At 54.4% G+C, this 27,015-nt stretch overlaps 1 protein-coding gene across 3 annotated transcripts; it reads left to right on the top strand.

Moving 5' to 3' along the window:
- RCC2 (regulator of chromosome condensation 2) lies at positions 1 to 26,346 on the top strand. Of its 3 annotated transcripts, none has more exons than XM_057552462.1 (13): positions 1 to 104; positions 1,247 to 1,532; positions 7,109 to 7,202; positions 10,217 to 10,360; positions 12,926 to 13,057; positions 13,426 to 13,514; positions 14,857 to 14,971; positions 16,901 to 17,067; positions 18,946 to 19,126; positions 19,422 to 19,527; positions 20,429 to 20,501; positions 23,027 to 23,104; positions 23,883 to 26,346. In XM_057552462.1, the coding sequence occupies exons 2-13, from the start codon at positions 1,254 to 1,256 to the stop codon at positions 23,985 to 23,987; spliced, it is 1,563 nt and encodes a 520-aa protein (XP_057408445.1). In that variant the 5' UTR covers positions 1 to 104; positions 1,247 to 1,253; the 3' UTR covers positions 23,988 to 26,346. The 3 variants fall into 3 exon arrangements, with proteins under 3 accessions (XP_057408445.1, XP_057408438.1, XP_057408442.1); XM_057552455.1 differs by having other exon boundaries at positions 54 to 212; XM_057552459.1 differs by lacking the exon at positions 1 to 104 and having other exon boundaries at positions 1,129 to 1,532.
- The last annotated feature ends 669 nt before the right edge of the window (positions 26,347 to 27,015 follow it).

The raw sequence follows: 27,015 nt of genomic DNA, 5'->3' as shown, positions 1-27,015 counted from the left end.
CCGGCCCCGCCGCGCGCTCGCTTGCCGCCCGGCAGCACATGTGTTTCTGTTTTGTGTTGTAGCATTTGTTCTGGAAGCTTGTATTTACATTTTAAGTGTATCTGGTGAGTGGGCTGGAGCCCTCGTCTGGGCTGGGGAAAAAAAAGCGCTTCGGTTCGTCTTTTAGTCTCTCCTCTTCCTTTTTCTCTCCGGTTTCTCATCACTCCACGCAGGTAGGGGCTGAAAATGAAATCGACAATGATCAGTTTGCGGGGTCTGGGAAAGTTTTTTTTAAAAGAGGAGAAAAGGTAAAAAAAGAAAAAAAAGAAAAAAACCTGGGGGAGGTTGGGGGAATTGAATGAATAAAAAGGGGAAGGAAGGCGGATCCACGTGGTTTAATCGGAGACAGACAGAGATCCCATTGTTCAAAATCAATCAAAAAAAAAAAAAAAGCAGACAGGACGAAGGCGCAGGGACGCTGGGGGAAAGTAGCGGCGGAGCCGGGCACTTTGCAGCCGGGATCGGAAGGATCGGCTGAGCCGCACGCTCGGGGAGGGGCCGGGAGAGTGTCGGGCACCATTAAAGTTTTTATTTTTCGTGTCTGTGCGAGCAGGTGTTTGGGGCCGGGGGCCGGCTTTATTTGCGCCACCACCCACCGCACCCTTCCGTGGGGGGCAGCCAACCCTAAGGGATTCGGCTAATTAGAGCCCGAGGTCGGAACCCCCAGGCTGGAGCGGAATTGGGGACTCAGGCGGGGGGTGGAGAGAACTGCGTTTGAGTGGGCTTAGGGAGGGGGGTGCGGAGACAAAAGCAGCAGGTGGGGCCGCCGCGGAGGGGGGAGTTCCTTCACCGGGGTGCCAAAAGGGGGTCTTTGAAGTGTCCCAAAGCCTTCTCTAATTAAAGCCTCGGGGATCAGAGACTTCCCTTTTCTTTCCCTTTACTTTTTTGGGGACCTGGCTGCAATTATGATGCGATGTAGGCAAACCTAACTTGAGGATGGGCCCGGGGGGGGGTCTCCATTTTTTTCTTTTCCTGAGCGGATTGCAGTCGGGGACCTGGACTCCCGTGCGGGATTCCCCGGAGGAGGCGCGCCGGGGCCCGGGAGGGGCGCGATTTCCTCCCGGCTCGCCCCCTCTCCGCCCACCCCGCGGCCGCCACTTTGGGGAGGGCAGGGGAGGAAGTGGAGGCCGGTGGCTCGGCTGGCTCCCCTCCCCCCGCGCAGTTTATAACCCGTCCATTGTGCGCCGCTGCCCCGTGTCTCCTCCAGCGCGACCATGCCCAGGAAGAAGGCGGCGGCGGCCTGGGAGGAGCCGAGCTCGGGCAACGGCACGGCCCGTGCCGGGCCCAGGAAGCGCGGTGGCCCGGCCGGTAGGAAGCGCGAGCGGCCCGAGCGCTGCAGCAGCAGCAGCGGCGGCGGTAGCAGCGGCGACGAGGACGGCCTGGAGCTCGACGGGGCCCCCGGAGGGGGCAAGCGCGCGGCGCGGCCGGCGGCAGCCAAGGCGGGCGGCGCGGCCGTGGTCATCACCGAGCCTGAGCATACCAAGGAGCGCGTCGTGAGTGCGGGGCCGGGGCTGGGGGCCGGGGGGCAAGGGCCGCGGCACGTCACCGCGCGCGTCCTGACCGGGGGCGGCGGGGCCGGCGCAGGCCGCGGGCTGAATCATCGCCGCCGCCGCCGCATAACAAAAGGGCGCGGGGCGGGCGCGGGCCGGGGCCTACCCGACCCCGCCGCCGCCGCCGCCCACCCACGCGGCCGTTGGCCGTTGGGGCGCGCGCCCCGGGCCCCCCGCCGGGGGAGGGGCAGCGGGAGCCCGCGCCCGCCCGCGCGAGGGGGTCATGGCCCCGCCCCCGGCGCCGCTCGAGCCGACTCCCTCCGCCTCCCCTCCCCCTCCCGCCCCGGGAAGGGAGACTTTTGCAAGTTGTCTGCGGCCGGAGGAGGGGAGGCGCGCACCGGGCCCGGGGCGCGGCGCAGCGTGTCCTCGGTCGCCCCTGGCCCCCTGCGGCCGCCGGTCGGCCCCGGCACCGCGGGGGAGGGGGCTGCCGGCGCGCTGCGGGAGCGGCGGTTCACGCCGGGGCTTTGAGGTTCCCGCCGCCTCGGCTCCGGCGCTCCGGGGGGGCGGGGCTTGGCGGCAGCCGCGCATGCCCCGTGCGGCCCTGCGCCGTCTCGCGCCGCCGGGGAGGCGGGGGTGGCGGGCGCCGGGGCAGGGTGCGAGGGCGCATGCTCTGGAGAGCCCTCCCCCTGGAGGTCGGGAAGGGCCCCCACACCCCCAGAGGTGTTTGGGCTTTGTTCGTCGATTGTGGTCTGAAGGAACGGGCGCTTGGTGTGGTCTCTGTGCAGCGCCCCCCACAAACCCCCGTAGTCTGAGTGGGCTTCAATTTGCTCATTAGAGTTGGGCCTTCAAATCTTCATTAAGATCGTGACCAATTTATATGCCTGCAAAACCCTGCGGAGCCAGAGATCTTACGTGGGGTCAGTGATGCTCAAACGCCACGGGTTTAGTGTGGGACTTGTGTTTAGGGAGAGGGTCAAAGCTTTCCCCAGTTGCTCAGATAGCTCCAAAAGAGTAAGAACTTGCACTTAGGGTCTAGAGTCTCACGGTCTGGAGGGATCCTTTTCTCAGTCCGTACCAGCGTGATTTCCCCCAGGGGAGTTCAGGCAGTATTTAAATGGTTAAAAATAATTGCACTTCTAGGTCCAGTTTATAGGTGCGAAAACTGGGGCACAGAGTCTAAGGGACTAGCCCAAGATCACATGGAGCTAGATTTCCACTGGGCTCAGGGTTTTTTTCTGATGTCATCCTTAACGCCTCTGCAAATTGTTCATGTGGAGATGGCTTTGTAACTGTCATCTCAGTGGAAAGGGCCAACGTGTTAGATGGTGGAGGAGGGTGATGTTAAGGAGAGCCTGTATCACTGAAACGTGTCACCTGGGGTTGGGGACCAGGCCAGGGCCATGGCCACAGTATTGAGAAAAGGGAGCGCAGGGACTGTTTTCCTTTAACAAATGTGATTTTCTGTGCGGGACTCCAGACATTTTCCCTCCAATCCTGGTGTTAGGAGGGAACTGAAAAGAAAGGTCAGCTGGGCTCTGCCTCTGCTACATTGTCTCTCGAGTGTTTCCAGTCAACCTTTTAGAGTAATGAGTTTTGTTATCAGGAAGTAAAAGATTCTTACCGTGATGCTGAGATTCACCCAAGGAGGTAGTCACGGAGAGAGAGCAGGTGCAGTGGACTGGCCAGCACACCATCAGGAGACTGAGGGTCCAACGAAGGATGCTGTTCTGTGCGTCATGGAAAGTGCACACCTCAAGCTTTAAGTCACTTTCACTTTTAGCATCCGTTGGTCCAGGGTCAAGGCCAGGCCCAGGCTGTCCCACTGCGTTCCCAATGCCTTGCCCTAGGTGGGCATTGCCCCCAGTCCTGGGTGTATCCCTGGTCCCAGGTTCCTAGACTCCAGGGGAAGCGCCTGGGAAGCAGTCCTGAGAATCCTGTCTGCTGCCACAGGCCAGCAGCCGTCCCCAGCTCTTTTCAGAAAGAGACTTTTTACTGAGAATTTCGCAAGCCTCGCTGCTGTTCAGGGCTGTTGGAAGGAGGTTTGTATGAGAGCAGCTGCCGTGAGTTGTCTGAAGCCGTGTTGCCTTCAGTTACCTCAGAGCGGCAGATGTTGGGCTTGTGAAAGATGAACCCCAAGTACTTGTATGGTTGAGGGACAGAGTTGCCTTGAGGAAAAGCTGTGTATTTTTATAAAACATTCTTAGGATTTCAGTCTCAGAAAATGCTCTCTCCAAGGACCTCAGGTTTCCGTGTAGTTGTATCAGATGAGCATTTTACGACCCTCTAGGGTTGATGCAGCCTGAATTCCCTGTGAACTTCATAACGCTGTAGGTAAAGCGAGCAGCCTTGGCTGACTCCTAGAAGACAGGTGAGTGTCACAAGCTGTCCAGGTCTTTGTAGTTCTTCTAGTGTTGGGTTGCTCAGGTTTTGTGGACCCTGAGACAACTCTGTCCTGTCTGAAAGGACCAAATAAATACAATTGAAAACTGAGCTTGAAGCCTGTCTTAGTTGGTAGCCCACTAGGGAGTAGTCATTGTGGCCCTTTCTCTGAGTGGTCTTCCCTCCACGGAGAGTGGCAGCCTTCTAAATGGATGTATATTAACGATTGACTCTCAGCCTCGTAAACATGCTCCTTGCACTTGGGCAGTAATTCAAAAATCGCTTTGGACCAGAAACCCCATTTTGTTGATTGAAGAAGGTCGGTGCGTGTGTCCCGGCCAGCGAAATTCACCCATCCTGTTGGGAGACTTTTCTCCCAGCTTTTCTGCCACATGATATTTAGACATGGGCAGTATGTCTGCTGATTTCATCCAGAAAACAACCTCTTGGCCCATCGGTGAAGCCCAGGTTACACCTGGGAGGGTCCCGTAACCTCTGGTGCTCACAGCCCTGGCAGCTGTCCCTGGGGTTTCTCTGGATGGAGCCCCCCGCATCCGGGGTCTCTCCCACCTGTGGGCGGGTTCAGCTCTGTGACAAAGAGGGACATGGGCTGTGTTTTTTTAAAATTTTATTTATTCATTTTTGGCCGCGTTGGGTCTTCATTGCTGCGCGTGGGCTTTCTCTGGTTGCGTCAAGCCGGGGCTACTCTTTGTTGCGGTGCGCAGGCTTCTCATTGCGGCAGCTTCTCTTGTCGTGGAGCACGGGCTCTGGTGCGCGGGCTTCAGTAGTTGTGGCACGTGGGCTCAGTAGTTGTGGCATGGGGGCTCTAGAGCGCAGGCTCAGTAGTTGTGGTGCATGGGCTTAGTTGCTCCGCGGCACATGGGATCTTCCCGGACCAGGGCTTGAGCCCGTATCCCCTGCATTGGCAGGTGGATTTTTAACCACTGCACCACCAGGGAAGCCCATGGCTGTGATTTTTAAGTGGGTGTTAGGAGTTCTGGTCCTTACTTGAATTTTTTATTTCATATAAGGTGGAGGGAAGAATTGAATTATAAGCAGCCTACAGCAAAGAGTTATATAGATGATGACATCTAACGTGTGAGGAAATGAGGCCCATGACATAAAAACACAGTTAAGGTACGGCTTACCACCCTCCTTGGACCACTGTCACTGGAGGAAACACAATTGACCAGTTGATCAAGGTTTCCCACAAGGTGTTTTACCTTGTGTCAGAAGGCTTGGGGTTTTGTATAAATGCTCCGCTGGCTCGATGGGCCAGTACACATAAACCCTTGTCCACTTGTGCAGGTGCTGGCATCTCTGGGTCACAAAGGAGACCCTGCTCGTGCCCAGGGTGATGGCAGCTAGTTCTGGCAGAGCTGCAGGTCCCGCAGCAGCCAGCAGCACTGCTGACCTGCTGCTGTGCTGCGCGCACCTTGGTGTGGAGTGGTTTAACCGTCTCTGCCCACCTAGGGGCCGGGGGGGGGGGCGGCCTGGCCTGAGGTCACGGCTGTTCCGGTGTCCTCTCCCCGCCGTCTGGCCTGGTAGCTCATCCCACGGTGCTTTGGTCCATTCTGAGTCTCTGCTGCCCCTCCACGCAGACCCGAGGAATAGTGGAGAGCAAGTCAGTATTGTGGGCAGAGACCCAGGGCTGCTCATTCCACTGGGAACTTGACAATCCCCTGATGCTATTTGTCTCCTGCAGTAGACCTGTAGAATGTTCCAGCCAGGCCCGCCAGTTAAACAAAGAAGGGGAGATAACCAGGGGAAACTCGGCTCCCATTCAAGTAATTGGAGTCTGGGTGCCGTGGGGTTGGACTACCCCGATTAAGGTCATTCTCTGAATAATTGAAATGTGGCGAAGTCATCCTCCAGCCCTGGCTGCTTTGTCGCCCCTTTGCATGCTGACCGTGGGCGCGCCCGGTAGATGGACCGTCTGCCTCCAGCCCTGTACTCGTGGCCGAGTGGGCGAGCATGACGGGACCGGGGGTGGGGTGTGTGTGTGTGTGTGTGTGTGTGCCCGTGACATCGGGTTTGGGTTGCCCAGAGTTCCCTAAGAAACGGAATCCCCCCCATGAGGATGTGTTCCTCTTACACATGCATGTACTGGGCTGCCAGAACGTACCGCCAGGGCAGTCACTGTGTAGGGGTTAGAATGACTGGATTTGCAGCTGTGTGGCCTTTTTTTCCTCAAAGCCTTCCAAGAACGCTTCTGTAAACTGAAGGAAAACTCTTTCTTTGCTTTTAACGTCCTGGGATGCTGATGATGTAAAGGATGAAAGCAGAACGGGAAGTTACTGCTTCCCTTGCCTGTGTGGAACTAAGTGGAGCCTTCAGAAGTGGATCTTTGACTAACAGTCGACTTTAAAGAGTGTACTGGGCATCTCAGAATCGAAGGGAAGGGCTGAGCACAGGACGAGTGCCACCCGGACTCGGACAGTGGCCTTTTTAAGTAGTACATGCTCCCCCTGTGACAGTGAGAGCGTGTGGCCCTAGTGATGGAGGATGGGGACTGAGTTATACTGGCAGGGCCGCTGGCCATCAGTCCCCTGGCTCTCGGCCAGCAGTGAGGACGAGCCCATCGGAGGCTGCCCCGTCAGATCCGCCAGCCCCCCGTGGGTCTTCCTCCCTCCAGTGGAGGAATGAACACAGGGCTCTGCTGTTTTCCCCGCGGAAGGCTCCTGGCAGTGAGGGCAGTGCACGGGGAGGATAGGAAAGTTGACCGATGTGATCTCTGTGCAGAGATGCCCCGGGGCCCCAAAGCCTTCAGGTCCACGTGTGGTATGCTGGGCTTGCAGTGGGAAGATGCAGCCTTGGCCCCGAGGACAGCAGTTTTAACATTCACTCCCTGTGTGACGCAGCAGGCCTATTGCAAATACCTGTACAAGGCAGTCTGCAGAGCAGAGGGGAGGAATAGCATTTGGCTTCTTTTGTAGGGTTTTGCCAAAGATGTTTTTAAAGAGAAAGGATTAAAACGACCTGGGCTTAACCAATGAGCTGCCGGGGCAGGTTCGGGATTCCACGTATGGAAGGGGCTGGCGAGGTGGTGCTTATTTCAGCTCCCTCTGTCTGCTGTGTGAACCGCTGAGGGAGAGCGTTAACAATGAATTATTTTGTTTCCTGCTGTCGTTGGACAGATTTGGGAAGCTAGAAGCAGCGTTACAAGCTAATTCTTTCTCCCTCTCTCTTTGTCTCTGTAGAAACTTGAAGGGTCTAAGTGCAAAGGGCAGCTTTTGATTTTTGGGGCAACCAACTGGGACTTGATTGGTCGAAAAGAAGTGCCTAAGCAACAAGGTATGAGAAACAATTTATAAAGAATAGAAGACGCTACTATTGATTGAGTGCTTCCTGTGTGCTAGGTGTCCAGTGTGATTCTGGTGACTGTCCGCCAGGTAGGTATTCTCTTTACGGAAGTGCTCAGAGAGGCCAAGTGATTTGCCCAGGGCCACACAGCCACTCTAGTGATGGGGCTGGATTTGAACTCGGGTCTTGGGCAAGTCTCTCACTTGGGTACAACTCTGCTTTTGAAAATTCCATTGAGATTAAACAGAAAAATCTAAGTAGTAGCCTCAAATAAACCTCGACACTTTTTTCCCATCTTCTCATGTCACTTACTTTCATTAAAATGAAGAGGCTGGTGCTGTGGAATGTCAAAATGTCCTTGATATTTGTCACGTGTCAGATGGCGAACTTGTTAGACATTTCAGAAGAGTCCACATTTCCTTGCAAACTGCCAAATTGTTGCGGGAACTGGTTTGACAGAGCAAGTAGCAGTCTGGAGTGGGGGAAGCAGGGAAATCCTAAGAAGTATCTTAGTTCCCAAATGTTTTTAGAAAATTGGTGTCTTTTCTCAGGAGAATACTGGCCCATCCAAGAGAAGTAAGGCTGGTACTTTGCCATATTTTATGGCTTCTTGATTTCATTTGGAAAGATTCCCAAAGTACTTTCCAGCATTGCCCGGTGAACAAATATTTGCACGCTGACACTCCCTGGGGCCTCAGGATGGGCAGTGGAGATCATCTTATTCCATGAAAACAGCGGGCGGGGTTTCAGTGGCACTCAGGGTCCCGATGAGTTAGAAATGGGTTTGAGCCATTTTCTTCCTGTTGGGGAAAGTGCCCAGCCTTCAGGACCAAGCTCTCAGCCTGAGCTGCCTGATGGCTGGTGTCACCTGGAACCTCTCCTGGGACGTGATAACGTCAGTCTCCCTGCCGGCCCTGGCGCAGGTGTCGCATTGTTTCTCCAAGCTGTTCTGTAAATGAGTGGCCCACTTGCAATTAGAGACACTCAGGCCCCAAGCGGGAAGTAGATTCCAGAGGGGAACCCATGGCAGAGCAGGGCTGCCTCTAGTTGAAGGAATTTTGCCCCACTTGGGCTCATTTTAAGAGTGCCTTTTTGTCTTCTCCGAGGCCCACCTTTGCTTCCCAGATGTTTCTCCCTCTGAATGAAGTTTTATGTCATTAAACAAACATTTTAAAGTCTTTCAGTGTCTTTCGGCTCTCCGTGAACTTGCCAGTAGACATAATGGGAAGGGAGGGAGAATTTGTTTTTCCACGGGTGCCAAACATGAAGGGAAGAAGGATTTCCCCTCCCGCCCTCACCTTTCCCAGTCCCTTCCATTCTCGAAGCTGCCTTCCTTCCGAGAGCCCATCGGCTCTTGGGTACGTGTCACTGGATCTCATAAAGTCAGCAGCCTCCTTCGTTTTCAAGATAACACAGTGATTTTGTGCTCCACCTCTGACTGGGACCAGGCCCTGGGCATTAACGACCTCCAGGCAGGCCGAGTGGCCCGGGACTGCTGCTCTGCATTTCGTATGACTAGGATCCCTCTGAAGAAGGTTCCTTGGGAGGCCCCGAGAATCCCTGCCTCTCATGAGCTGATGACGTCTTGGGCACTGACATTCGTGGAGCTCATGCAGGGAAGATGCTTTGGCAGATCAGACCATCGTGAGGGGGTCCACTTAGCCACTCTGTGTCAGCCGTGGTGTCCCCTGGCGCCTCCTGGCACCGCGTGTTGTCCACAAGCACGGCACACGGCAGTCATGCCACCGTGATGAGCAGACGTTAGCGTAGGTGTGAAGGCTGTCGTTTCTGGTTTGCTCTTTCCCAGGAAATTGCTGGGTCTTCTTTCACCTTTCAGTGGTAGAGGAGCGTCTTCAGGTGGAGAAGCTCAGGGGTGCCCTGAATCATGGTGGGGAACTTCCCTCTCTTGCCTGACCCGCCCCAGGTAGTTAAACGAGAGGCCGCGCCCGGCACCCTCTGCTGGTGGGGTGCGGGCAGCGTGGGGATGGGCGGGAACAGTTCTACAGACTTTCGCGTGGAGCCAGGTACTTGATGGAGAAGTTGACCTCTCAGTCTGTTCCTGCATCCAGGTCAGTCTGACACAGTTGATTTCAGCAGCAGCTAGCATTTCATAATAGTCACCACGGACCTAAAAATGGGCTCGTTTTTCTGTCCTTGAGAGCCCCAAGTTGAGGAAATTAAGCCCCAAGTCGGCCACGCCCTGTCCACTAATAAGGTGAAGTGGCAGGTGTGATGGAGGCCGCTGTCTCTCCTCGCCCCCCATGCCCTTGAATGGTTCCCAGTGCCCTGCCCCAGGCACGGGGAGGCCCTGGCCCTCGGGGCGGGAGGCACGTGAACTCAGTAGGATAAGTGCTGTGACAGGATTCACAGGGCGCTGGGGTCCAGAAAGCAACGAGTTGAAAGGGGGATGCGGGCAAGGAAGGCTTCCCAGAGCAGGGGGTGTTTGACCTGAGGTGCGAAGAACAGAGGCAGGGGGCAGGGAAGGGCCTTCCGTGGGAGCAAATACACGGGCGGAGCTAGGGGTCATGACTTGGCCAGCATGATGGGACCCCTGAGAAAGATGGCATGAAGGGGTGCAGGCTCGGGGTTGGCCCCCAAGAGAGCCTCGTGGCTGCAGGCCCCCAGCCTCTCCCCACCCCCAGGTAGAGGGCCGGGAGGGAGCTTTCGGGAGGGTGAGGGAGACTGGGGGTCTGCTACCTGCTCTTCTGGGTCAGCCCCCAGCCCGGCAGGGCTGCAGGGTGGAGGCGGTGGCACCTGCTTTTCGGCCACTGGCTTTTTGGCACGTTCGGCAGGTGGGTTCGGGCCAGAGATGGATGTGGAGCAGTGTCTGTGCAGATGGCCACTGACGGGTCCACACCGCTGGTGCGCTGCCCCGGGGGCCCCCGAGGGTGTGCTTTACGTGGGGAGTGGGGGGGGTCGGCCCTCTGGCTGGTGACACTGGGGCAGCTCTCAGCACCCACCAGGGCTCTGCGACTGTTTGACGTGTGTTCCCTTTGCCTTCGCAGCCGCCTACCGCAACCTCGGTCAGAACTTATGGGGGCCCCACAGGTACGGGTGCCTTTCAGGGGTCCGGGTACGGACGGTGGTGTCGGGGTCATGCGCCGCCCACAGCCTCCTCATCACCACGGAAGGGAAGCTTTGGAGCTGGGGTAAGTACCACGGGGACGCGGCGAGTCCCGTGGCGCGGCCCGCGGGTGGGCTCCCTTCCTCCGTCCCCTGGAGGGGAGACCCTCGTCCGCCCTCCGGGGCTGTGCTGCTTGCTGTGCATTTCCTCGCTTCCTGATGCCCAGCTAGTCTGTGCCCCGTGAAAACATCACTTCCTCCCCTCTTCTGCCAGGTTTTGGTCTGTACGTAACCCCTGATTTCTCTGAATCCTCTTTAGGCAGCCTTTTCCCGAACGTTCTGACTGACTCTGGATCTGATATTGAGGTGTGCCTAGTATTGAATTCCTATTTTAGGTGTGCTGTCCCCCCAGCACACAGCACAGTGTGACGTAGACCTCTGTTCTTGCCACTTTAAATGCCACCAGCTTTTACGTCTGCCACATGGTGACACCAGCCCGAGCCTATGCAGTCTTGTTCCTCTGTTTCCTGTTCCATTGCCCCAGAGAGTTGAGCTTGCTATTTCCAAGGTGATCTGCTTGCCCTGCCGCTGGACTCCCTCGCCTGGGTGCTGGGGGGCGCTGTTCTTGTCTTTTAGCCTCCCTTCCCTTTCAGGGTCCCCTGCAGAGTGCTTCCACACCGTCTGCCCTGTTTCCTCTTCCAGATCCTTCACACAGGTCCTGGCTGGGGCTCAGTTTCCCCCACGCCCTCTGCTGGCTCCTGGACTCTTCTTCCCGCAGGGGGTGTTGGCGTTTGTCCTCACCCTTTGTTTCTGGCCCTTTGGGTCCATAAGACTGCATTTTTATTTCGGGCTGTTTGAACCTTTTTTTTGTAATTTCATGAGCGGCTGTACCAAAGTCCAAATACATTAACATCTGTTGTCTTCCCTGCGCTCTGCTAATTTTGTAATTCTGGTGAAAAAAAGCTAACAAGTGTGTCTGGCCCAAATTTAAACTTCGTAGTTTCTTGGTGACATGCTGACATTGCCACGATTTTCGTTTGCTCCCAGTTGGCACGGGGTTGTGTCCCTCCCCCAAAACCCCCTCCGGCTCACTGTGCCAGCACTGAACGCAGCCTCCCACGTCGGGGTTCCCAACTTCAGGTGTCCTCTTTCTGATCTCTCTACTGAATGTCACTTCCGTGTTGCTTCTAAAAACGTCCCCTCTGCTGACCCCCTGGGCAGGGAATGATTCTAAAAGCTGTGCGTCTGCCCTGCCCCAGAACAAAGACGTGTCCCATGAGCAGACTCGCCGCTGTAGGGGGGATGAGACACTGGGAGTGTCACGAGTCCACAGTGAGTCCCCGGAAGGCTCAGGGCCCAGTCCAGCGCCCGAGAGCATCAGTGCTGCAGCCTGGAATTCACGGGGTCTGCACCCGCCGACCACCTGGGCCTCTCGAGCCGAAAAACCGCATCCGGTGCTCGTTCGTGCCTTTCACAGTGAACCTGGGCAGTTTCCACTAGAAGCTGGTGTCCGCCTGTCCTGCTGGAGCGCCATAATCAAGGCCTGAGGACGGTTTTCCTGTAGTAACGGCTGCTGGTCACCCCTTCTCGAGTCCCATCCAGGACAGTTGAGGCTCATCTTTGTGGCTCTGCTCCCCCTCTTTCACGACTGCAAGGTCAAAGTTCATTGTTGGGGAAGGATGTGGAAACCTCCCCCGCTTTCCGAATTGCCTGGCTTTCTGGCCCCATAAAATCTCCCGAAATGTTCAGTTACAAGTGCGGTTCTTCTCTTAGAGGGAACTGGGAGAGGCCCACTGAGGTGCTGAGTTTGGAACCCTTGTAGCCTGTGTTGAAAACTAGGTACGGTTTAGGGGGCCAGCCTTCCGGCCCCCCAGCTCTCCACACCTGCTTTGAGCCGCAGGGTTGTGTGGGGCAGAGGGCCTGGCAGGTCTCGGCCTCCGGCACCCGCACTCCGCCCCCCTCCCCCCGATGCCACGCCAGTGCAGCCCCAGAGCTGGAGGTCGGCCCGTGGCCGGGGAGGGCCTGTGTTCAGAGCAGGCCTGGCCTTTGGCCGTCGCTGGGGTTCACGTGGCTAAGGGTCCTACAAAGGCTGGTCCGTGGGAGGTGGACTTAGAGAGAAGGAGAGAAATACAGGGTCCACGGTAGACGCCTGGGGCACTGAGGGAATCAGACTCCTGTGAGGCAGGTGTTACCGTCTTAAAATACCTCAGAGTGAAGCGAATGAAGGAATTGGCGTCTGGCAGGTGCGGTGAGAACTGAGAGCTGTGAGCTTCCCTGAGCTCACCCGCTCGTGTGTGCGATCCAGGTCGAACCTGGCTTTCTTCCGTTTCCCTCGGGGGCAGAGAGCTGGCGAAAGTGCTCCGATCTGTCCCAGCCACTGCCCCAGAAACGAGGGTCAGAGCAGGTGAGGTGGTGGCCGGCAGCTACACGCCGAGGCGACTCTGGGGACAGCCCTGCGTATCTCATCTAGTCACCCGACCCCACCGGCAGCCTTAAGGCTGGCATTGCCTGCGGAGCCGGGCTTGCTGTCCCCCGGCGCTGGGCTTGTGGGTTTGGAGGGCGCCTGCTGGGAGACCCAGCCTCGCCCGGCAGCTGCTCCGGCCGCCCTCTCTCCTCCTCCCCGCTTTATCTATCCTGCTCCTGACCCGCAGGGCGAAATGAGAAGGGCCAGCTGGGCCATGGCGACACCAAGAGAGTTGAAGCCCCCAGACTCATCGAGGGGCTCAGCCACGAGGTGATCGTGTCTGCGGCGTGTGGGCGGAACCACACCTTGGCCTTGACGGGTAAGGAAGGGCCGCTTCCTTCAAAATGGGGTCAGAGGCCAAATGGTCCACCTGGGGCAGGGGGTGGGGCTGCCCCCGTGACCCATGGTCATGATCAGAAAGATGCCCAGGGAGCCTGGTGGGCAGCTGCTTGAGGCATCGGGAGCCTCGCCCACGGGCACCAGTGGCCGGGACAGCGGGAGGGTCTCTGCTGGGGAGTGGGTCTGCTCTGAGGTATTCCCCCCACCCCGTTTTGGAGAATTGTCTCACTTGCATTCTTCCTGGCAAAGGAGCTGTTTTTATTATTTTAGAGCCTTTGATTCCAAGTCTAGTTCCGAATACTCAGCATTATTTTCCCTTTGGTGATGAATGTTGTTCTTTCCTTCCAGAAACGGGCTCCGTGTTTGCGTTCGGGGAGAACAAGATGGGGCAGCTGGGCCTCGGCAACCAGACGGACGCTGTGCCCAGCCCCGCACAGGTGCCCGCCCTCCTCCGCCTTCAGGGCCTTTGTTTCTCGTTGCTTTGGGGTTGGATTTTCTGGGGTGAGATCAGACATTCCTCTCCATTGTTTGAGTTACTGGGTCCTTTGTAAAAGCAGGATCTCGATGCTTTGAGTGGGTCAGGTTTAGTAGATGGTCACAGTTGAAGAACATCCTGGAAACAGTTTTTCATTCCGACTGAAATAATTTGTTCCAGAGGCCTGTTTGAAGCCTGTTCTATTCCAAAGTGAGAATTGTTACATGGATGTGATTGGTCTTTATCTGAGAATACTCTGAGTTTTGACTTTGTAACAAGTTACCGGCCAGGTACTTAGAACACAAATAGGAGGTCGGTCGTCTCTTATTCCTGAGAAACTTTGGAGTCATTTGGAGGAGTGGGATTTATACCTAAAAAGTGAACTCCTGACATAAGGCAGCAGGATGCTACAGTGAGTGTCTGACGAGGGAAGGGACTTGGGTTTCTTGGTCTTAAAAAGAGACCTTGACCTTGGCCAAACGTACCTGTAGTCTGGAGGATTTTCGAGGTGTTGCTGTTTTGTTAGCCACTTGCTCTGCAGTGGAACGTGACGGTTTCCGGAGTGAGCCGGGGCTGGACAGAGCCCGGGAATCAGCATCCCCTCCCCAGCCTCATCGCCTTTCCCCACAATTTCCCGCGATGTCGGTACTTCACGCCCTCCAGTTCCTCCAGTCTGGCTTTCCCAGACTGATCAGTTTGCAATAGCGAGTCTTCTAAGCACTTTCTCAGATTTGTTTCCAAATCCCATGTTAAATTACTCAGGGCCTTTGCTGTCTTCCAAGTTCCTAATTTCGAACCATTATATTTCTTCTTCACACCTTCAATTAAGGCTAATTAGCAAGCAGCTCTTACAGTAGTAAAAGAGAGTGTAAAACAGTTCATTTTACTGGTTGGCAATAACGCTTATAAAAGCTTTTCTTTTTAAAGTTGCGTGACATCAAAACTAGTGACTAGAGTGGGATTTGGGAACTACATGTGATTAGTTCTGTTTTCTGACACCTTCGTGCCCACGCCAGTCAGTTGAATTCAGCATTCACTGGGCACCAGGATGTGTGAGGCACAGTGTTGTGCATTTTGAGGGTTACAAAGACCCGGGGACATGATTTGCTTGTCTGAACTGACTCTGTGTTGGGAGGTGTTTCTTTACATACATTCTAAGCCTTTGCCTTCAGTGTTGTTGGGTCCATTAGAAGTCCTTTGTAGCCTAGTAATTGTTTCACACCAACCTGTGGGGAGGTAGAGACTTTATCAATCTTTAAAAAAAAAAAAAAAAAGTCTAAAAGTCTGCTGTCTTTTCTTTTCAGATAATGTACAACGGGCAGCCAATTACCAAAATGGCCTGTGGGGCTGAATTCAGTATGATAATGGACTGCAAAGGAAACCTCTATTCCTTTGGGTGCCCTGAATATGGTCAGCTGGGTATGCAAAGTACATTTTTTAAAAGCTCTGTAATCTAACTGTATGTTTAGAACCAGAAGTCAGTGTGGGGCTGCACACACATGGTAGAAATGTGGGTAATTGATCGCAGATAATAGCCTTGATCCATTAAGTGGATGTCCTGTTTAGTGGGCCAGCATGTCGTAATTCATGGGGTTGTGGCGTCTGACAGTGACTTGCCGTAATGAAAGTCAGGGCTTGAGTCTGACAAAGGTTTTTCTTCTGATTTGGGAATTCATTTTTGTATAAAAGGATTTCAAAGCTTTTTTTTTTTTTTTAATCAAACCACCTTCATTCATTTTCATATTTAAAGATTTGCCTTCATTGAAAGTGAGGAAATTATACAAGAATAAGGTTGTTTTGAAAACCTCAGCCTGGGCCATTATTTCAGGTATACACATGAAGAGCCCAATATCATGAAAAAGTGGGATTGTCTTCCGGATTTTCATCCCTAAACAGAAGGGATGAAATTTACTTATTATTCATTGAGTAGAAAAGTAAAACTCAGAAGGTAGTTCTCCTCAGTTCTCAGTGAGTGGAAAATGACTCTCCATCCTGACTTTACAAGGTCTCCATTTTCTTTTCCCATCTGACACCGAAGTGGTTTTTTTTTTTTTTCCCTTTCTGGCGTCTTCCCACCTTCCAGCTCCTTCCAAGTGGGAGGTGAGGAGTGGGCGCCCTCTGCTGGCGCCTGAGTTTCACGCTGCTCCGGATCCTCTGCAGCCCCTGGACCTGGGTTGCCTGGGTCTCCACGTCATTAAAAGCAGGCAGATGGAAGATAGTATAAATAGAACGAGGAGCATCTCGCTGGCCTTTAGACTTTAGGGAACAGTAACTTTGTGAAACTAAATATACCTAAGTCAGAAGTGAATAAGAGAGAACAGCCCCATGTGCGTTCAGCTTTGGTTGCCAGGGAGTTGCCAGAGACTGTTGGAGAGACCGTTTCCATGGCCACAGGCCCTGGTGCCGTCCCCAGCCCCGGTCAAAACACTGGAAGCAAGTTTCTGGTTTACTTCTGGAAACGTGCGCAGCCCCCCTGCTGCCTGTGGTTGCCCCAGATCTGCAGACAGGCAGCTTGTCGCGGCAGGTGGATTTTCCTTCAGGGAAATGAAATGCCCTTGGCAATGATGACGACAGCTAACATTTAGTGAGCAGTTACCATGAACTAGTCCCCGTTGCAGCACTTTATACCGAATCTCGTTTGCTTGGTTTACACTTGTTTAAAGGTATTTTGAGAAGTTGGCTTGATTTATATCTACAGAGTCAGTTAATCTTCCCAGCTTATTTTAAAACCGGTTTTCAGTGTGATTGTCCAAACCCAGAGAGATCCCTTTTCAGAATTAGAACTTGACCTCGGAAGGTGCATCCCCAGCGTGCACTAGCCCCCGCGCTCGCTCCCACGACGTGTTTACTGGGTCAGGCAAGGCAGAGGCGAGAACGTACGTTGAGTTTCTGCTTTAACGACCACGATGATGTATTAGGTTACTGGTAATTCCTTAAAAAGCAAGCCTGGGAAAGTGGGTTGAACTTTTTTGTCCGTTCTCGGCCCATGCAGGGCTCCTTGAGGCCCCCAGGTGGGGCACAGATAAGACCATTCCTATGGATCTGGAGCTTCCCACTTTTTTGGCCACAGCCCAGCCCAAACGTAGACTCGCAAAGAATTTTCACAAAAGTCCTCTTTACAGATGGTGTCCTTGGGTGTTTCTTACTCTGTTCTATTCATTTTTCAAATAAAGGAAAAACTGGTTTCAACCCACAACACTGATTCTATGCCCCACAAGTTGGGTCGTGCCTCAGGTTGCAGGACACTACCTTGGTTGACAAGAGTCCCTACGAGGACCTGCCCAGCCAGGCTGGGCAGGTGCTCTGTGCTCTGGCCGCTGCTGACGGCCGGCCCTGTGGTCGCTGCAGGACACAACTCAGACGGCAAGTTCATTGCCCGGGCGCAGCGGATAGAGTACGACTGCGAGCTGGTGCCCCGGCGAGTGGCAATCTTCATCGAGAAGACGAAAGACGGCCAGATCCTGCCGGTCCCGAACGTGGTGGTACGGGATGTGGCCTGCGGCGCTAACCACACGGTAAGCCTTGAGCGTTTCTGGCCTTTCTTCTGGCTTCCAGGGTGTCACCTCAGTGGAGACCCTTGGCTTTGCAAAGCCAGGAACTGACCCTGGCCCCCTCGACATCCTGCCCTCCTCAAGGGCTTCACACCCTCAGTTGTCCCGGGGCGTCATTCTCACCTGACTGCTTCTCCGTGGCGTCCACAGATGTAGCTGAACGTGCAGACGCTTTGGGTTGGGATCATACAGTAAGAGTTTTTCTGCTTTTGTCTTTTGTCTAATAGAACATCACGGATGTTTTTCCAGGTCAGTAGACAATATCTCAGACGGGGTGTTGAATAGATTCAGTCATTAAGGGTGTTTCCTTAAAGGTCAATCTAGATAAATGGCAATAAAATTTTGTATGTGCATCTTTTCTTTTTTTTTCTTGGCCGCTCGGCATGTGGGATCTTAGTTCCCCGACCAGGGATTGAACCTGTGCCCGCTGCATTGGAAGTCTTAACCACTGGACTGCCAGCGAAGTCCCTATATGTTCATCTTTTTATCTTAGTTGCCTTCCTGTGGTTATTTTGCCTGAAAATGCCTGAGAGTCAGACTTGGTTCTCGTCTCGCTTGAAGGACCAGGGCCGGGGCTGAGAGTTCAGAGACAGGTCGGTCTCCTGTGTGCAGGCAACTGGCTGAGTGACCTCAGGACTGGGAGCTTTCAGTCCCTTCAGGTCCAACAACTGATTCTCCCTTGTATTGCGTAGTCAGGAGAAATAGATCTTACTTAGGCCTCTGGTGTCAAATCATGTTAATAAGTTGTACATTCACATGATTCAAACATGAGACATCAAGGATGCTGTGAAGAAAAGAAGATGGATTTTTAAAATTTTTTATTTTTTTAATTAAAGTATAGTTGATTTACAATGTTGTGTTAGTTTCTGGTGTACAGCAAAAGTGATTCAGTTATACATATTCTCTTTCATATTCTTTTCCGTTATGATTTGTTACAGGATATTGAATATAGTTCCCTGTGCTATACGCTAGGTCCTTGTTGGTTATCTATTTTCTGTATAGTAGTGTGTATCTGCTAATCTCAAACTCCTAATTTATCCCCTCCCTGCTTCCCCTTTGGTAACCATAAGTTTGTTCTCTATGTCTGTGAGTCTGTTTCTGTTCTGTAAATAAGTTCATTTGTGTCACATTTTACATTCCACATATAAGTGATAGCATATGGTATTTGTCTTTCTCTTTCTGACTTCACTTAGTATGATACACTCTGGGTCCATCCATGTTGCTGCAAATGGCATTATTTCGGTGTTTCTTCATGGCTGAGTAGTATTCCATTGTGTATATGTGCCACATTTTCTTTATCCATTCATCTTTCCATGGACGTTTAGGTTGTTTCCATGTCTTGCCTATTGTAAATAGTGCTGCAGTGAACATAGGGGTGCATGTAAGAAGATGAACTTTACATTGTTGACATGTCACTGCACACTGCACCTGTGACCAGGTGGAGGTCACCTATGTGAACCCGCCTGAAGGAGAATCCGAGGTGGGCGGGGCTTTTCCTCTGGGCTCTGTCTGCAGTTTAATCAGGATTGAAATAGGAAGTGGAGTGCAGTGGCCTGCTCTGGAGACATCACCCTTGTGCTTCCGATGAGGGAAAGGGGAAGACTTGCGGCTTTAATAATAATAATTTGTTAGGAATGGAAAATGGTGTCCCCGGCCGGGAAAACAGCAAACATCCTCGCCATGTGGACCCGCTGCTGGCGCCTCCCCTGGCCGAGGCCGGTGTGGGTCATCTTGGGTGTTTCTGCCCTCTGCCCTCTGCCCTCAGCCCTGGCCACAGGCTCTCAGAACGGCAGCCACCCCACTTGTCCCCCGTCCCAGCGCTGCCTTTTCTCTCTCCTGTAGCTGGTCCTGGACTCCCAGAAGCGCGTCTTCTCCTGGGGCTTCGGGGGCTACGGCCGGCTGGGCCACGCCGAGCAGAAGGACGAGATGGTTCCGCGCCTGGTGAAGCTGTTCGACTTCCCTGGACGCGGGGCGTCCCAGATCTACGCTGGCTACACCTGCTCCTTTGCCGTCAGCGAAGTGGGTCAGTGCTTCCCCGTCTGGGCCTCGGGAGGAAGGCATCCAGGGCCAAGTCTCGGGTTTCCCTCCCTGGCTGCGTGCTCTGTTGGGGAGTCCTGTGACCTTTGCCCTGTTCAAGACCGGGGACCTTGACTTCATCGACCTCCCGGATTCTTCGGACAGAGCTCCTTGTGGTCACCGGTGCCAAGCGCCGTGCCTGGCGGGTCCCGATCCTCTTCCCTTTCTCCCTTGATGTTGCTGAGGTGAGCATCCAGCTCTTGAGATGATGGCGATAATGGAGACGCGTTTGTCTTTCCCAGGTGGTCTGTTTTTCTGGGGGGCCACCAACACGTCCCGGGAGTCCACCATGTACCCGAAGGCCGTGCAGGACCTCTGCGGCTGGAGAATCCGGAGCCTGGCTTGTGGGTATGTGGCTGTGTCTCCCGGTGAGCGGGGACGTCTGTCCCCGTGCCCGGCATGTTGGACACACCCGGGAGGTGCCCTGTCCCTTGAGGGCTCCACTCTTCCCATGGGGCGTAGGGCGCACCAAATTCTAGAGTCAGGAGGGGGAGGGGCTGTGCTCGGGGCAAAAGGGGTCGGGAGGTCTTAGAACAGGTGACTCGCTCTGCTGCTTCTGAGGATTTCGTTCTTCGAAGGCTTGGTGTATTGCAGGTTCAAATCATATTTAGTTAGGAAATTTTAGTTACTGTGATACAGTGGGAACAAGAAAGTATCCTCAAGTCAGTGATTTTCCATTTATTCTGAGGACACCCGTTGAGCTCTGTCGCACTTCTTGATGAGGAGTTTGCTAATGTTCATCACCTGCCAGGTTTTGGGGAGATGACAGTGTAGTTGTTGGGGGTTCGGTGTGGTTTTAATCTGAAACCTCTAGCCCCGCCCAAGTCGTCTGGCAAGTTCCGCCCCCTTTGGAATAAATTCTCACTTCATCCTGATTTGTTCTCTTCTCCTTTTCCCAGTGTGTTTGTTCATCTAAAAGTGACTCCCCCCACCCCAAGAGCCCTAGAGCCCGAGTGGGGTGGGGCGGGGAGATCTGGGGCCCCGAGGCTCCTGGCTCTAAGGGCTTCTGCAGTTTGGGCCTGCGCGGGGCAGCATTTGGGCTTCAGAAGCAGCCCGTTGGCCCTGTGCTGTGTTGTTTGGAATGGAGTTTTTAGTGGGACCAGCTTGATGTTAATGCTAGTAGGTCACACCCTGCAGGGAGCCCACGGGAAGTGCCCGGGGCTGCTGGGTGGCTGAGGTGCAGCGCTGGGCTGCCGCCCTCGCCAGTGACAGCCTCTGCCCGCTGCTGACAGCCTCTGCCCGTTTGCAGGAAGAGCAGCATCATCGTGGCTGCGGACGAGAGCACGATCAGCTGGGGCCCGTCGCCGACCTTTGGGGAACTGGTAAGCTGGTCCGCGTGTCGGAGGCAGAGCCCGCTCTGGGTTCCCTGAACCACCCCTGAAAGCTCGCAGGAGGAAGGTGCGTGCGTGTGTGTGTGTGCGTGCGCTTGCTTGCGTGTGTGTGTGTTTCCTTGTTGCACGAAGGTCTGCGGTATTCCCTGATGTTTAGGTCACTTGAGGTTTCATGAGTGTTCCTTTGCTTATCAAATAATTGTGAAAGTTCTTTCTGTCCACATTGTTAAGTTGAAATTGGGAAGTTTCAGATCCCATTTCCCCTCATGTTTTGTAAACCGTAATTGTGGGACGATGTCAGTAGGAAAGAGGATGGTTTCTCTTCCCTCTCCCCAGGAGAGTTTCAATCGACAGGAACAGCTTGTCCTTTTAAACGGTGGAGTCAGTTGCGACCATGCATTCATTGAATCTTTCTGGTTTCCAGCCTCTTAGGTCTTTTCGGGACATTCTTCTCTTATTTTTCCCAAATAAGTTTGTCTGTGTTCCAGCTTTTTTTTTTTTTTTTAATATTAAGTCACAAACGTATGAACATGGAATATATCTCCATTCATTTAGGTCTTCTTTGATTTTTTAATTCATTGTAATTTTAGGCATTCATATCCTATTCTCAGGGTAGGATAGGATAGGATTTTTTTTTTTTTAGGTATGTTACTAAGGATTTTATTTATTTATTTATCTATCTATCTATCTATCTATCTATTTACTTTTGGCTGCGTTGGGTCCCCGTTTCTGTGCGAGGGCTTTCTCCAGTTGCGGCAAGCGGGGGCCACTCCCCATCATGGTGCGCGGGCCTCTCACTATCGTGGCCTCTCCTGCCGCGGGGCACAGGCTCCAGACGCGCAGGCTCAGCAGCCGTGGCTCACGGGCCCAGCTGCTCTGCGGCATGTGGGATCCCCCAAGACCAGGGCTCGAACCCGTGCCCCCCGCACCGGCAGGCAGACCCTCAACCACCGCACCACCACGGAAGCCCCTCCAGCTTTTAATCTCAGTTACTTGAGTGACTAGAACCCATGGCCCTCGGATTCCCCCACACCTTTGGCGTCCTCAACCAAACGTCTGATTCTTAGCTTCTGGGGCGTGGTGAGTCCTTAACTTTTAACGTCTTCATCAAGAACAGCGGGGCTATGGAGCTCATCCTGACGGTCTGCCTGTTCTACCTGCAATTTGATCGTCAGCCTGGCTCTTTTATTTCCTGCTGGGAACTCGGCCTATTTTCCCTTCCCTCTGCTCTCATGGGTAGGAGCTGATGGGGTGATGGAAGGAGGCGGGTGCTTCTTGACCCCCTGCGCCATCTCCAGGGCTGGTGGCCTGAACACGCCTTTTCCTCGGAGCTGTGCACCCGCTTTCAGTCCGGTGGCTTCAGAGGGGGCCCCACGTGCCGCAGACACTGGGGGGCCCTTCAGAGGTGCCCCCATATGTGGAAGCTTGAAAGAGACTGAGAACCTGGCCCAGTTTTTTTTTTTTTAATTTATTTGTTTATTTTATTTTTGGCTGCGTTGGGTCTTTTGTTGCTGCACGTGGGCTTTCTTTAGTTGCGGCGAGCAGGGGCTACTCTTTGTTGTGGTGCAGGGGCTTCTCATTGCGGTGGCTTCTCTTGTTGGCGGAGCACGGGCTCTAGGCGCGAGGTCTTCAGTCGTTGTGGCGCACGAGCTCAGTAGTTGTGGCTCGCAGGCTCTAGAGCGCAGGCTCAGTAGTTGTGGCGCATGGGCTTAGTTGCTCCGCGGCATGTGGGATCTTCCCGGACCAGGGCTCGAACCCGTGTCCCCTGCCTTGGCAGGCGGATTCTTAACCACTGCGCCACCAGGGAAGCCCCCTTGCCCAGTTTTTATGGGTTGTTCTTAGAGAAGGACAGATGTTCCTAGGGCCTATCAGAAATAGACTCTGAGTATCGATTTGGAGACTAGAGGGGAACGAGGGGGACTTTGGGGGCAGCCTCTCAGGTGAGGAGTTGGCGTGGCACTTGGCCGGTGGCAGATGAGGCTCACCTGCCATGTGGGCCCCTCTTTGAGCTGAGCTGAGGGACCTGTCCACCTTGAAATCGCCCATCTTCACACCACAGCATGTGACAGAACCCCCACCCCCACCCCGCCCCAGGCAGTCCTTGACTGTCCCTTCCATCTCCGGTGTCCTAGAGTCATTGCTGATCATGGACAAGGTGGGGACGGGGACAGCCAGCACTCCTTGTGACCTGGTGGCCCTGAAGGGCCGCAGTTGCCATTTCTTCCTGCCCTGGCCATGGTGTCATCTGACCAGTGACTCTCCCTAAAAGGTGTCCTTATCACATAAACCCCTATAGCTTATGTCTTAGCGTCTCGGGCCTGGGGTTAGGAACTGGTCACCTGCTGGCACCTGTGGATTCTTGTTGCTGCCCGGGCCTGGCTTTGGGTCTGAGACGGCGGGGCTTGGCCACAGAGGCTTCCTGGTCCGTGGGCGGTCCAGCCACATGGTGAGGTCCCCTCTTCTGACTGGCGTTGGTGACCCGGGTTCTGTGAGCATCCCTCTGTTTGCCTCACCAGGGCTATGGGGATCACAAGCCCAAGTCTTCCACTGCAGCTCAGGAGGTGAAGACGCTCGACGGCATCTTCACGGAGCAGGTGAGCGAGGAGCCCTGGGCCTGGGCGGAGCAGGGGCACGGAAGCAGAGAGGAAAAGCAGAGCCGAATCGTGCCTCTCCCTGCTTCTGCTGTTTGCAGCCCGCTTGAGCCTCGTCTGACATCTCCTTGGGTAGCTTTCCTGTGCCCCGTGCTAGAGTTTTCTGCTGGGTGACGGGGAAGGCACAGAGGTGTGCTGGCTAGGCCCCGTGGCTGCTGTCACCCTGAGGGACACCGGCCAGGGTCCAGCCACAGCAGATTTGCTCCAGGCCGAGTGCATCACTCACGTCGGCTTGGTACCTTCACTCAAGCCTCTATACACCATTAGGCTGTGGGCAGCCGGTGGGGTGAGGCCTCTGCTGTTGCCTCACCAGGCTGCCAGCCCTTGTCACCAATACGCACGTGGGGCTTGTGCCCTTGCACAAGGCAGGGCTGTGGTCCAGAGAGGCGGAGGGAACAGGGAGCACGGTCCCGAGTCCCCGCAGCCTCTGCAGGCAGTCAGCGTCCAAACACTGCTTGGGGGGGCCTCCTTCCACCTTGTCTCCCCGGGGGCAGCCCAGAAGGCAGGCTAGCAGGGTACTGGTGGCAGGTCACGTTGACACTGGTGGTCCTCAGCAAAGGGCTTTTTTGAGCTTTTCAGGATGCCTTTGTTTTGACCTCTATACTGACCCCCGTTGGCGAGCCCAGCTTCCCGGTGTCCCGCCGTCTGCCTTGGGTTTGTCGGCCCCAAACTCTGCCTAGCCGAAGCACCCTTGCCCACCCAGCGCTGGTTTGTCCCCCAGGTTGCCATGGGTTACTCACACTCCTTGGTGATAGCGAGAGACGAAAGTGAGACGGAGAAGGAGAAGATCAAGAAACTGCCAGAGTACAACCCCCGGACCCTCTGATGCTCCCGGAGCCTCTCCAGCTCCACACCTCTCGCGGCAGCTGTCATTTCCACGTGCACTGGGACGGGAAGTCAAACGAGGAATTGTCAAAAGCAAAAGTTGACCGAAGGTGCATTTTTGTTAAGACTCCCTGAGGTTCTGTTTTATACGTGATTCAACGTCAACTACCTTTTCTGTATGCTTTCCAAAGTGTTTTTTTTTCCCCCTCTTAATGATTAATTAAAATATTTGCTCATAGTTGACTTACCATTCCTACAAAAGAGGCAGAAACTTTGAGCAATCTAGGTTTGTTTTTTGTTTTTTGTTTTTTTTTAAGTTTTCCTTTTTTACCCCCCTCTCCTACATACACTTGTCAAAAACACCCCTTCCCGGTTGTGATTAGCATTGAGCCCAGTGGGTGCTACCTGGGAGAGGAGTCACCACACGCTCAGAAAAAAATGTCCCTGTGGGAGCCGGCAGCATCTAGGCAAAGACCGTCCCTGGTGGTCAGTCTTCATCCAGAATGGCGCCCGTGTGCTCGGAAGCATCTGGGTCACTTCTCTCCTGCTTTTCCTTCTAGCCCGGCTCAAGCCGTGTGTGTTCTGCTTCTCCCCTTGGCTGCTTCTAAGCCCCCCGCTGCCTTTTGGCCGCGACATTAATAGAACCTGCCGTTTTCCCCCCTGGTGGGGGATCTGTGTTTAGCCATTTATATCTGCTTTAGCTGTAAAAGAAGTCCAAATGAAAATCAGGTGATTGTGGAACCAGTGGGGACTTGGGGGGGTGGGCAGATGTGGGGACAGTGTATCTGGTTCCAGATCCGGCTCGAAGGCTCCTCTGAGCCGGGGCCGCCTCGCCAGCACTCGCCATTAGAGATTGACCAGCCAGCAGTAAAAAGTGCATTCTGGAGTCCTTGCAAAGAAGGATCAGCCCTTTGTGTACCAGCCTTTATCACCTTTGTGCTTCTGTCTTTATTCCGACCCCCTTCCCCCTGCTGGATCCTGCTGGAAGGGGCCCGGTCTGTTTCTGAGGCCCGGGTTCCTGTTCCGCTAACCCAACTCTCTAGTCAGGTTTGCTTGGCTGTGTAACCAAATAGTTGGGATCACGGAAGAAGTCCCCTTCCCTGCGTGTCAGCACAGAGGCTGTGACTGCCACCTCGGCTCCCCGCCAAGTGCCCTGTGCCCGAACCCGTCCCCGGCGTCGTGCTGCGTGAGTTATGAGGTGCCTTTCCCGGAACCCTCCTCTTGCTTGGACCCAAGAGAGGCGACAGCTCTGGCTGGGGCTCTTGGTTTCAAGAGGGTCTGGACTGGTTTGGGTGCTTTAAAATAGATTTTTTAGTTCAGTGGTGCTTATGGGGGAAACGGGAATAGAACTTCAGTGTGAGACTTGGGTGATGGGAAAGTTAAATATTGGTCTTTTTTATTATGAATTTTTGCTTTGCTATTGTTACCACTTTTGTCTCCATGTTAAAATGCCAAAAATGATCTAGTCGTTGTTGCTTTTTTCCCTACTCGTCCCCCCCCCCCCCCCCCCCCGCCCTGTCGCTCCTGACAGGGGCTTCTGCCTTCGCAGGGCGCGTAACGGTATCTGTCCTGGCCAGTCCCAAGGCCTCGCGGGAGGAGGCCGGCCTGCCTCTTTCTAAGATTTAGTCTGACTTCATGCTCGTCTCAACTGTCCTGTGTTTATAGTCCAGGGGAGAAGCTTCTGCAACTTCAGAGCTTCTGCTAAACTAACCTGATCTGTCCAAATCACCCCCCAACTACCATTGCTGACTCAAGCTTCCCTGCATAGAACCCCTCGGTTTCCTGACAGACCTCTTTCCTGGAATGGGCTTAGGCGCACGCGCTCCTCGTACCCGTGCAGTCACCGAGAGGGTCAAGGGAGCAGTAGCCTGGGTGGTCCTGGCCTTTGCAGGAGCTGCCCTTGGCCAAGTGGGGCTTCAATCTTCAAGTGGACTCATCTGAAACCCACAACCAGCCCGCTCTGGGGCCCCCTGCCAGGAACTGGAGCAGGAAAGGGATGTCCCTTCCATGTGGAGACTGCCCTCTTCTCTCCCACAATCGCTCCTTTGGGCTTAGAATTTTAAAATGAACTTCCTAAGGGGGAAAATCCTTTAGAACAAGGAGTGGAGGGGAGACGGTCCTGGGCTCCCAGAGGAAGGGACACAGCCACGGGGCTGGAGTGCGCTGATCCTTCGGGCTCCAGACGGGTCTTCCAGCTCAGGAAGGAGACTGGACGAGGAGGCTTAGCGTGAAGGGGAGAGTCCAAGGAGAGGTTGTGATTTGGTCGAAGGTGCCTGGTTTAGTGCTGTAATTGTCTTTTTTTATATATATATTTCTTGGAGTAAACATTTGAAATAAATGACATCATTGTTTACTCTGTTTTGGCTTCTGCACTTCTTTTTCAGCGGAACGAACGTAAGAACACGCAACGGCTTCTTGCGTGATCCCAGACCGGGCTCCCACTCTGGGCCCCAGGGGAGCGGGTCGTTTTAGCTTCTAGGCCTGACCCCTGCTGGGGTTGGGAGGTGAGTGGAGCTCCCAGCTCTGTTCCTGGAGATGTGTGACCCTCAGGGAGGCTTCAGCACCCCATTGGCCCAACTCAAAACATGGAGTTTTTCATATTCATCGCACTGGGGCTTTGAGAGGATGAGGCGGGAAAGCACCTGAAGAGGGCTATAAAACATGCGCTCTTCCCCACCCTCCTCCACCCACTCCTCATAAGGGAGCCCTGTTGTCACTTCAGCACTGGTCACAAATGTGCCCCTTTCAGGCCGTGCTGGCTCCTCACTGGCAGTGTGGCGAGCTGTCCACCGGGGGGCGCCAAGCAGCCAGTCATGGGTTCAGAGGCCCCAGGCCTTCTCTGTTCTACCCAAGCTGACAGCCTTTGCTCCAGGCCACCAGCCACCAGCATGCCAACACCGGTCCTGTTTGTGGAGCCTCTGGGATGCCGGCTGCTTTATGTCATCAGATTAGCCCCTCCCATAGGCACTGCCCCATTCCAGGTTGGAATGGGGCAGTGCCTATGGACCTGGACTGCTTGGAGCTTCCCA

Source organism: Balaenoptera acutorostrata, chromosome 1 (assembly GCF_949987535.1).
Source record: "Balaenoptera acutorostrata chromosome 1, mBalAcu1.1, whole genome shotgun sequence".
In the NCBI taxonomy this organism is placed as follows: domain Eukaryota; kingdom Metazoa; phylum Chordata; class Mammalia; order Artiodactyla; family Balaenopteridae; genus Balaenoptera; species Balaenoptera acutorostrata.
Note: the sequence above shows the minus strand (reverse complement) of the source record. Positions and strands in the feature narration are given on the sequence as shown.

Bases quoted from the DNA above. Each gene is read 5' to 3' on its own strand.
- RCC2 (XM_057552462.1), top strand. From the start codon at position 1,254: ATGCCCAGGAAGAAGGCGGCGGCGGCCTGGGAGGAGCCGAGCTCGGGC. The intron at 13,058-13,425 runs GTAAGGAAGGGC...CTTTCCTTCCAG, and splicing joins CCACACCTTGGCCTTGACGG to AAACGGGCTCCGTGTTTGCG. The intron at 20,502-23,026 runs GTAAGCTGGTCC...TTGCCTCACCAG, and splicing joins CGCCGACCTTTGGGGAACTG to GGCTATGGGGATCACAAGCC.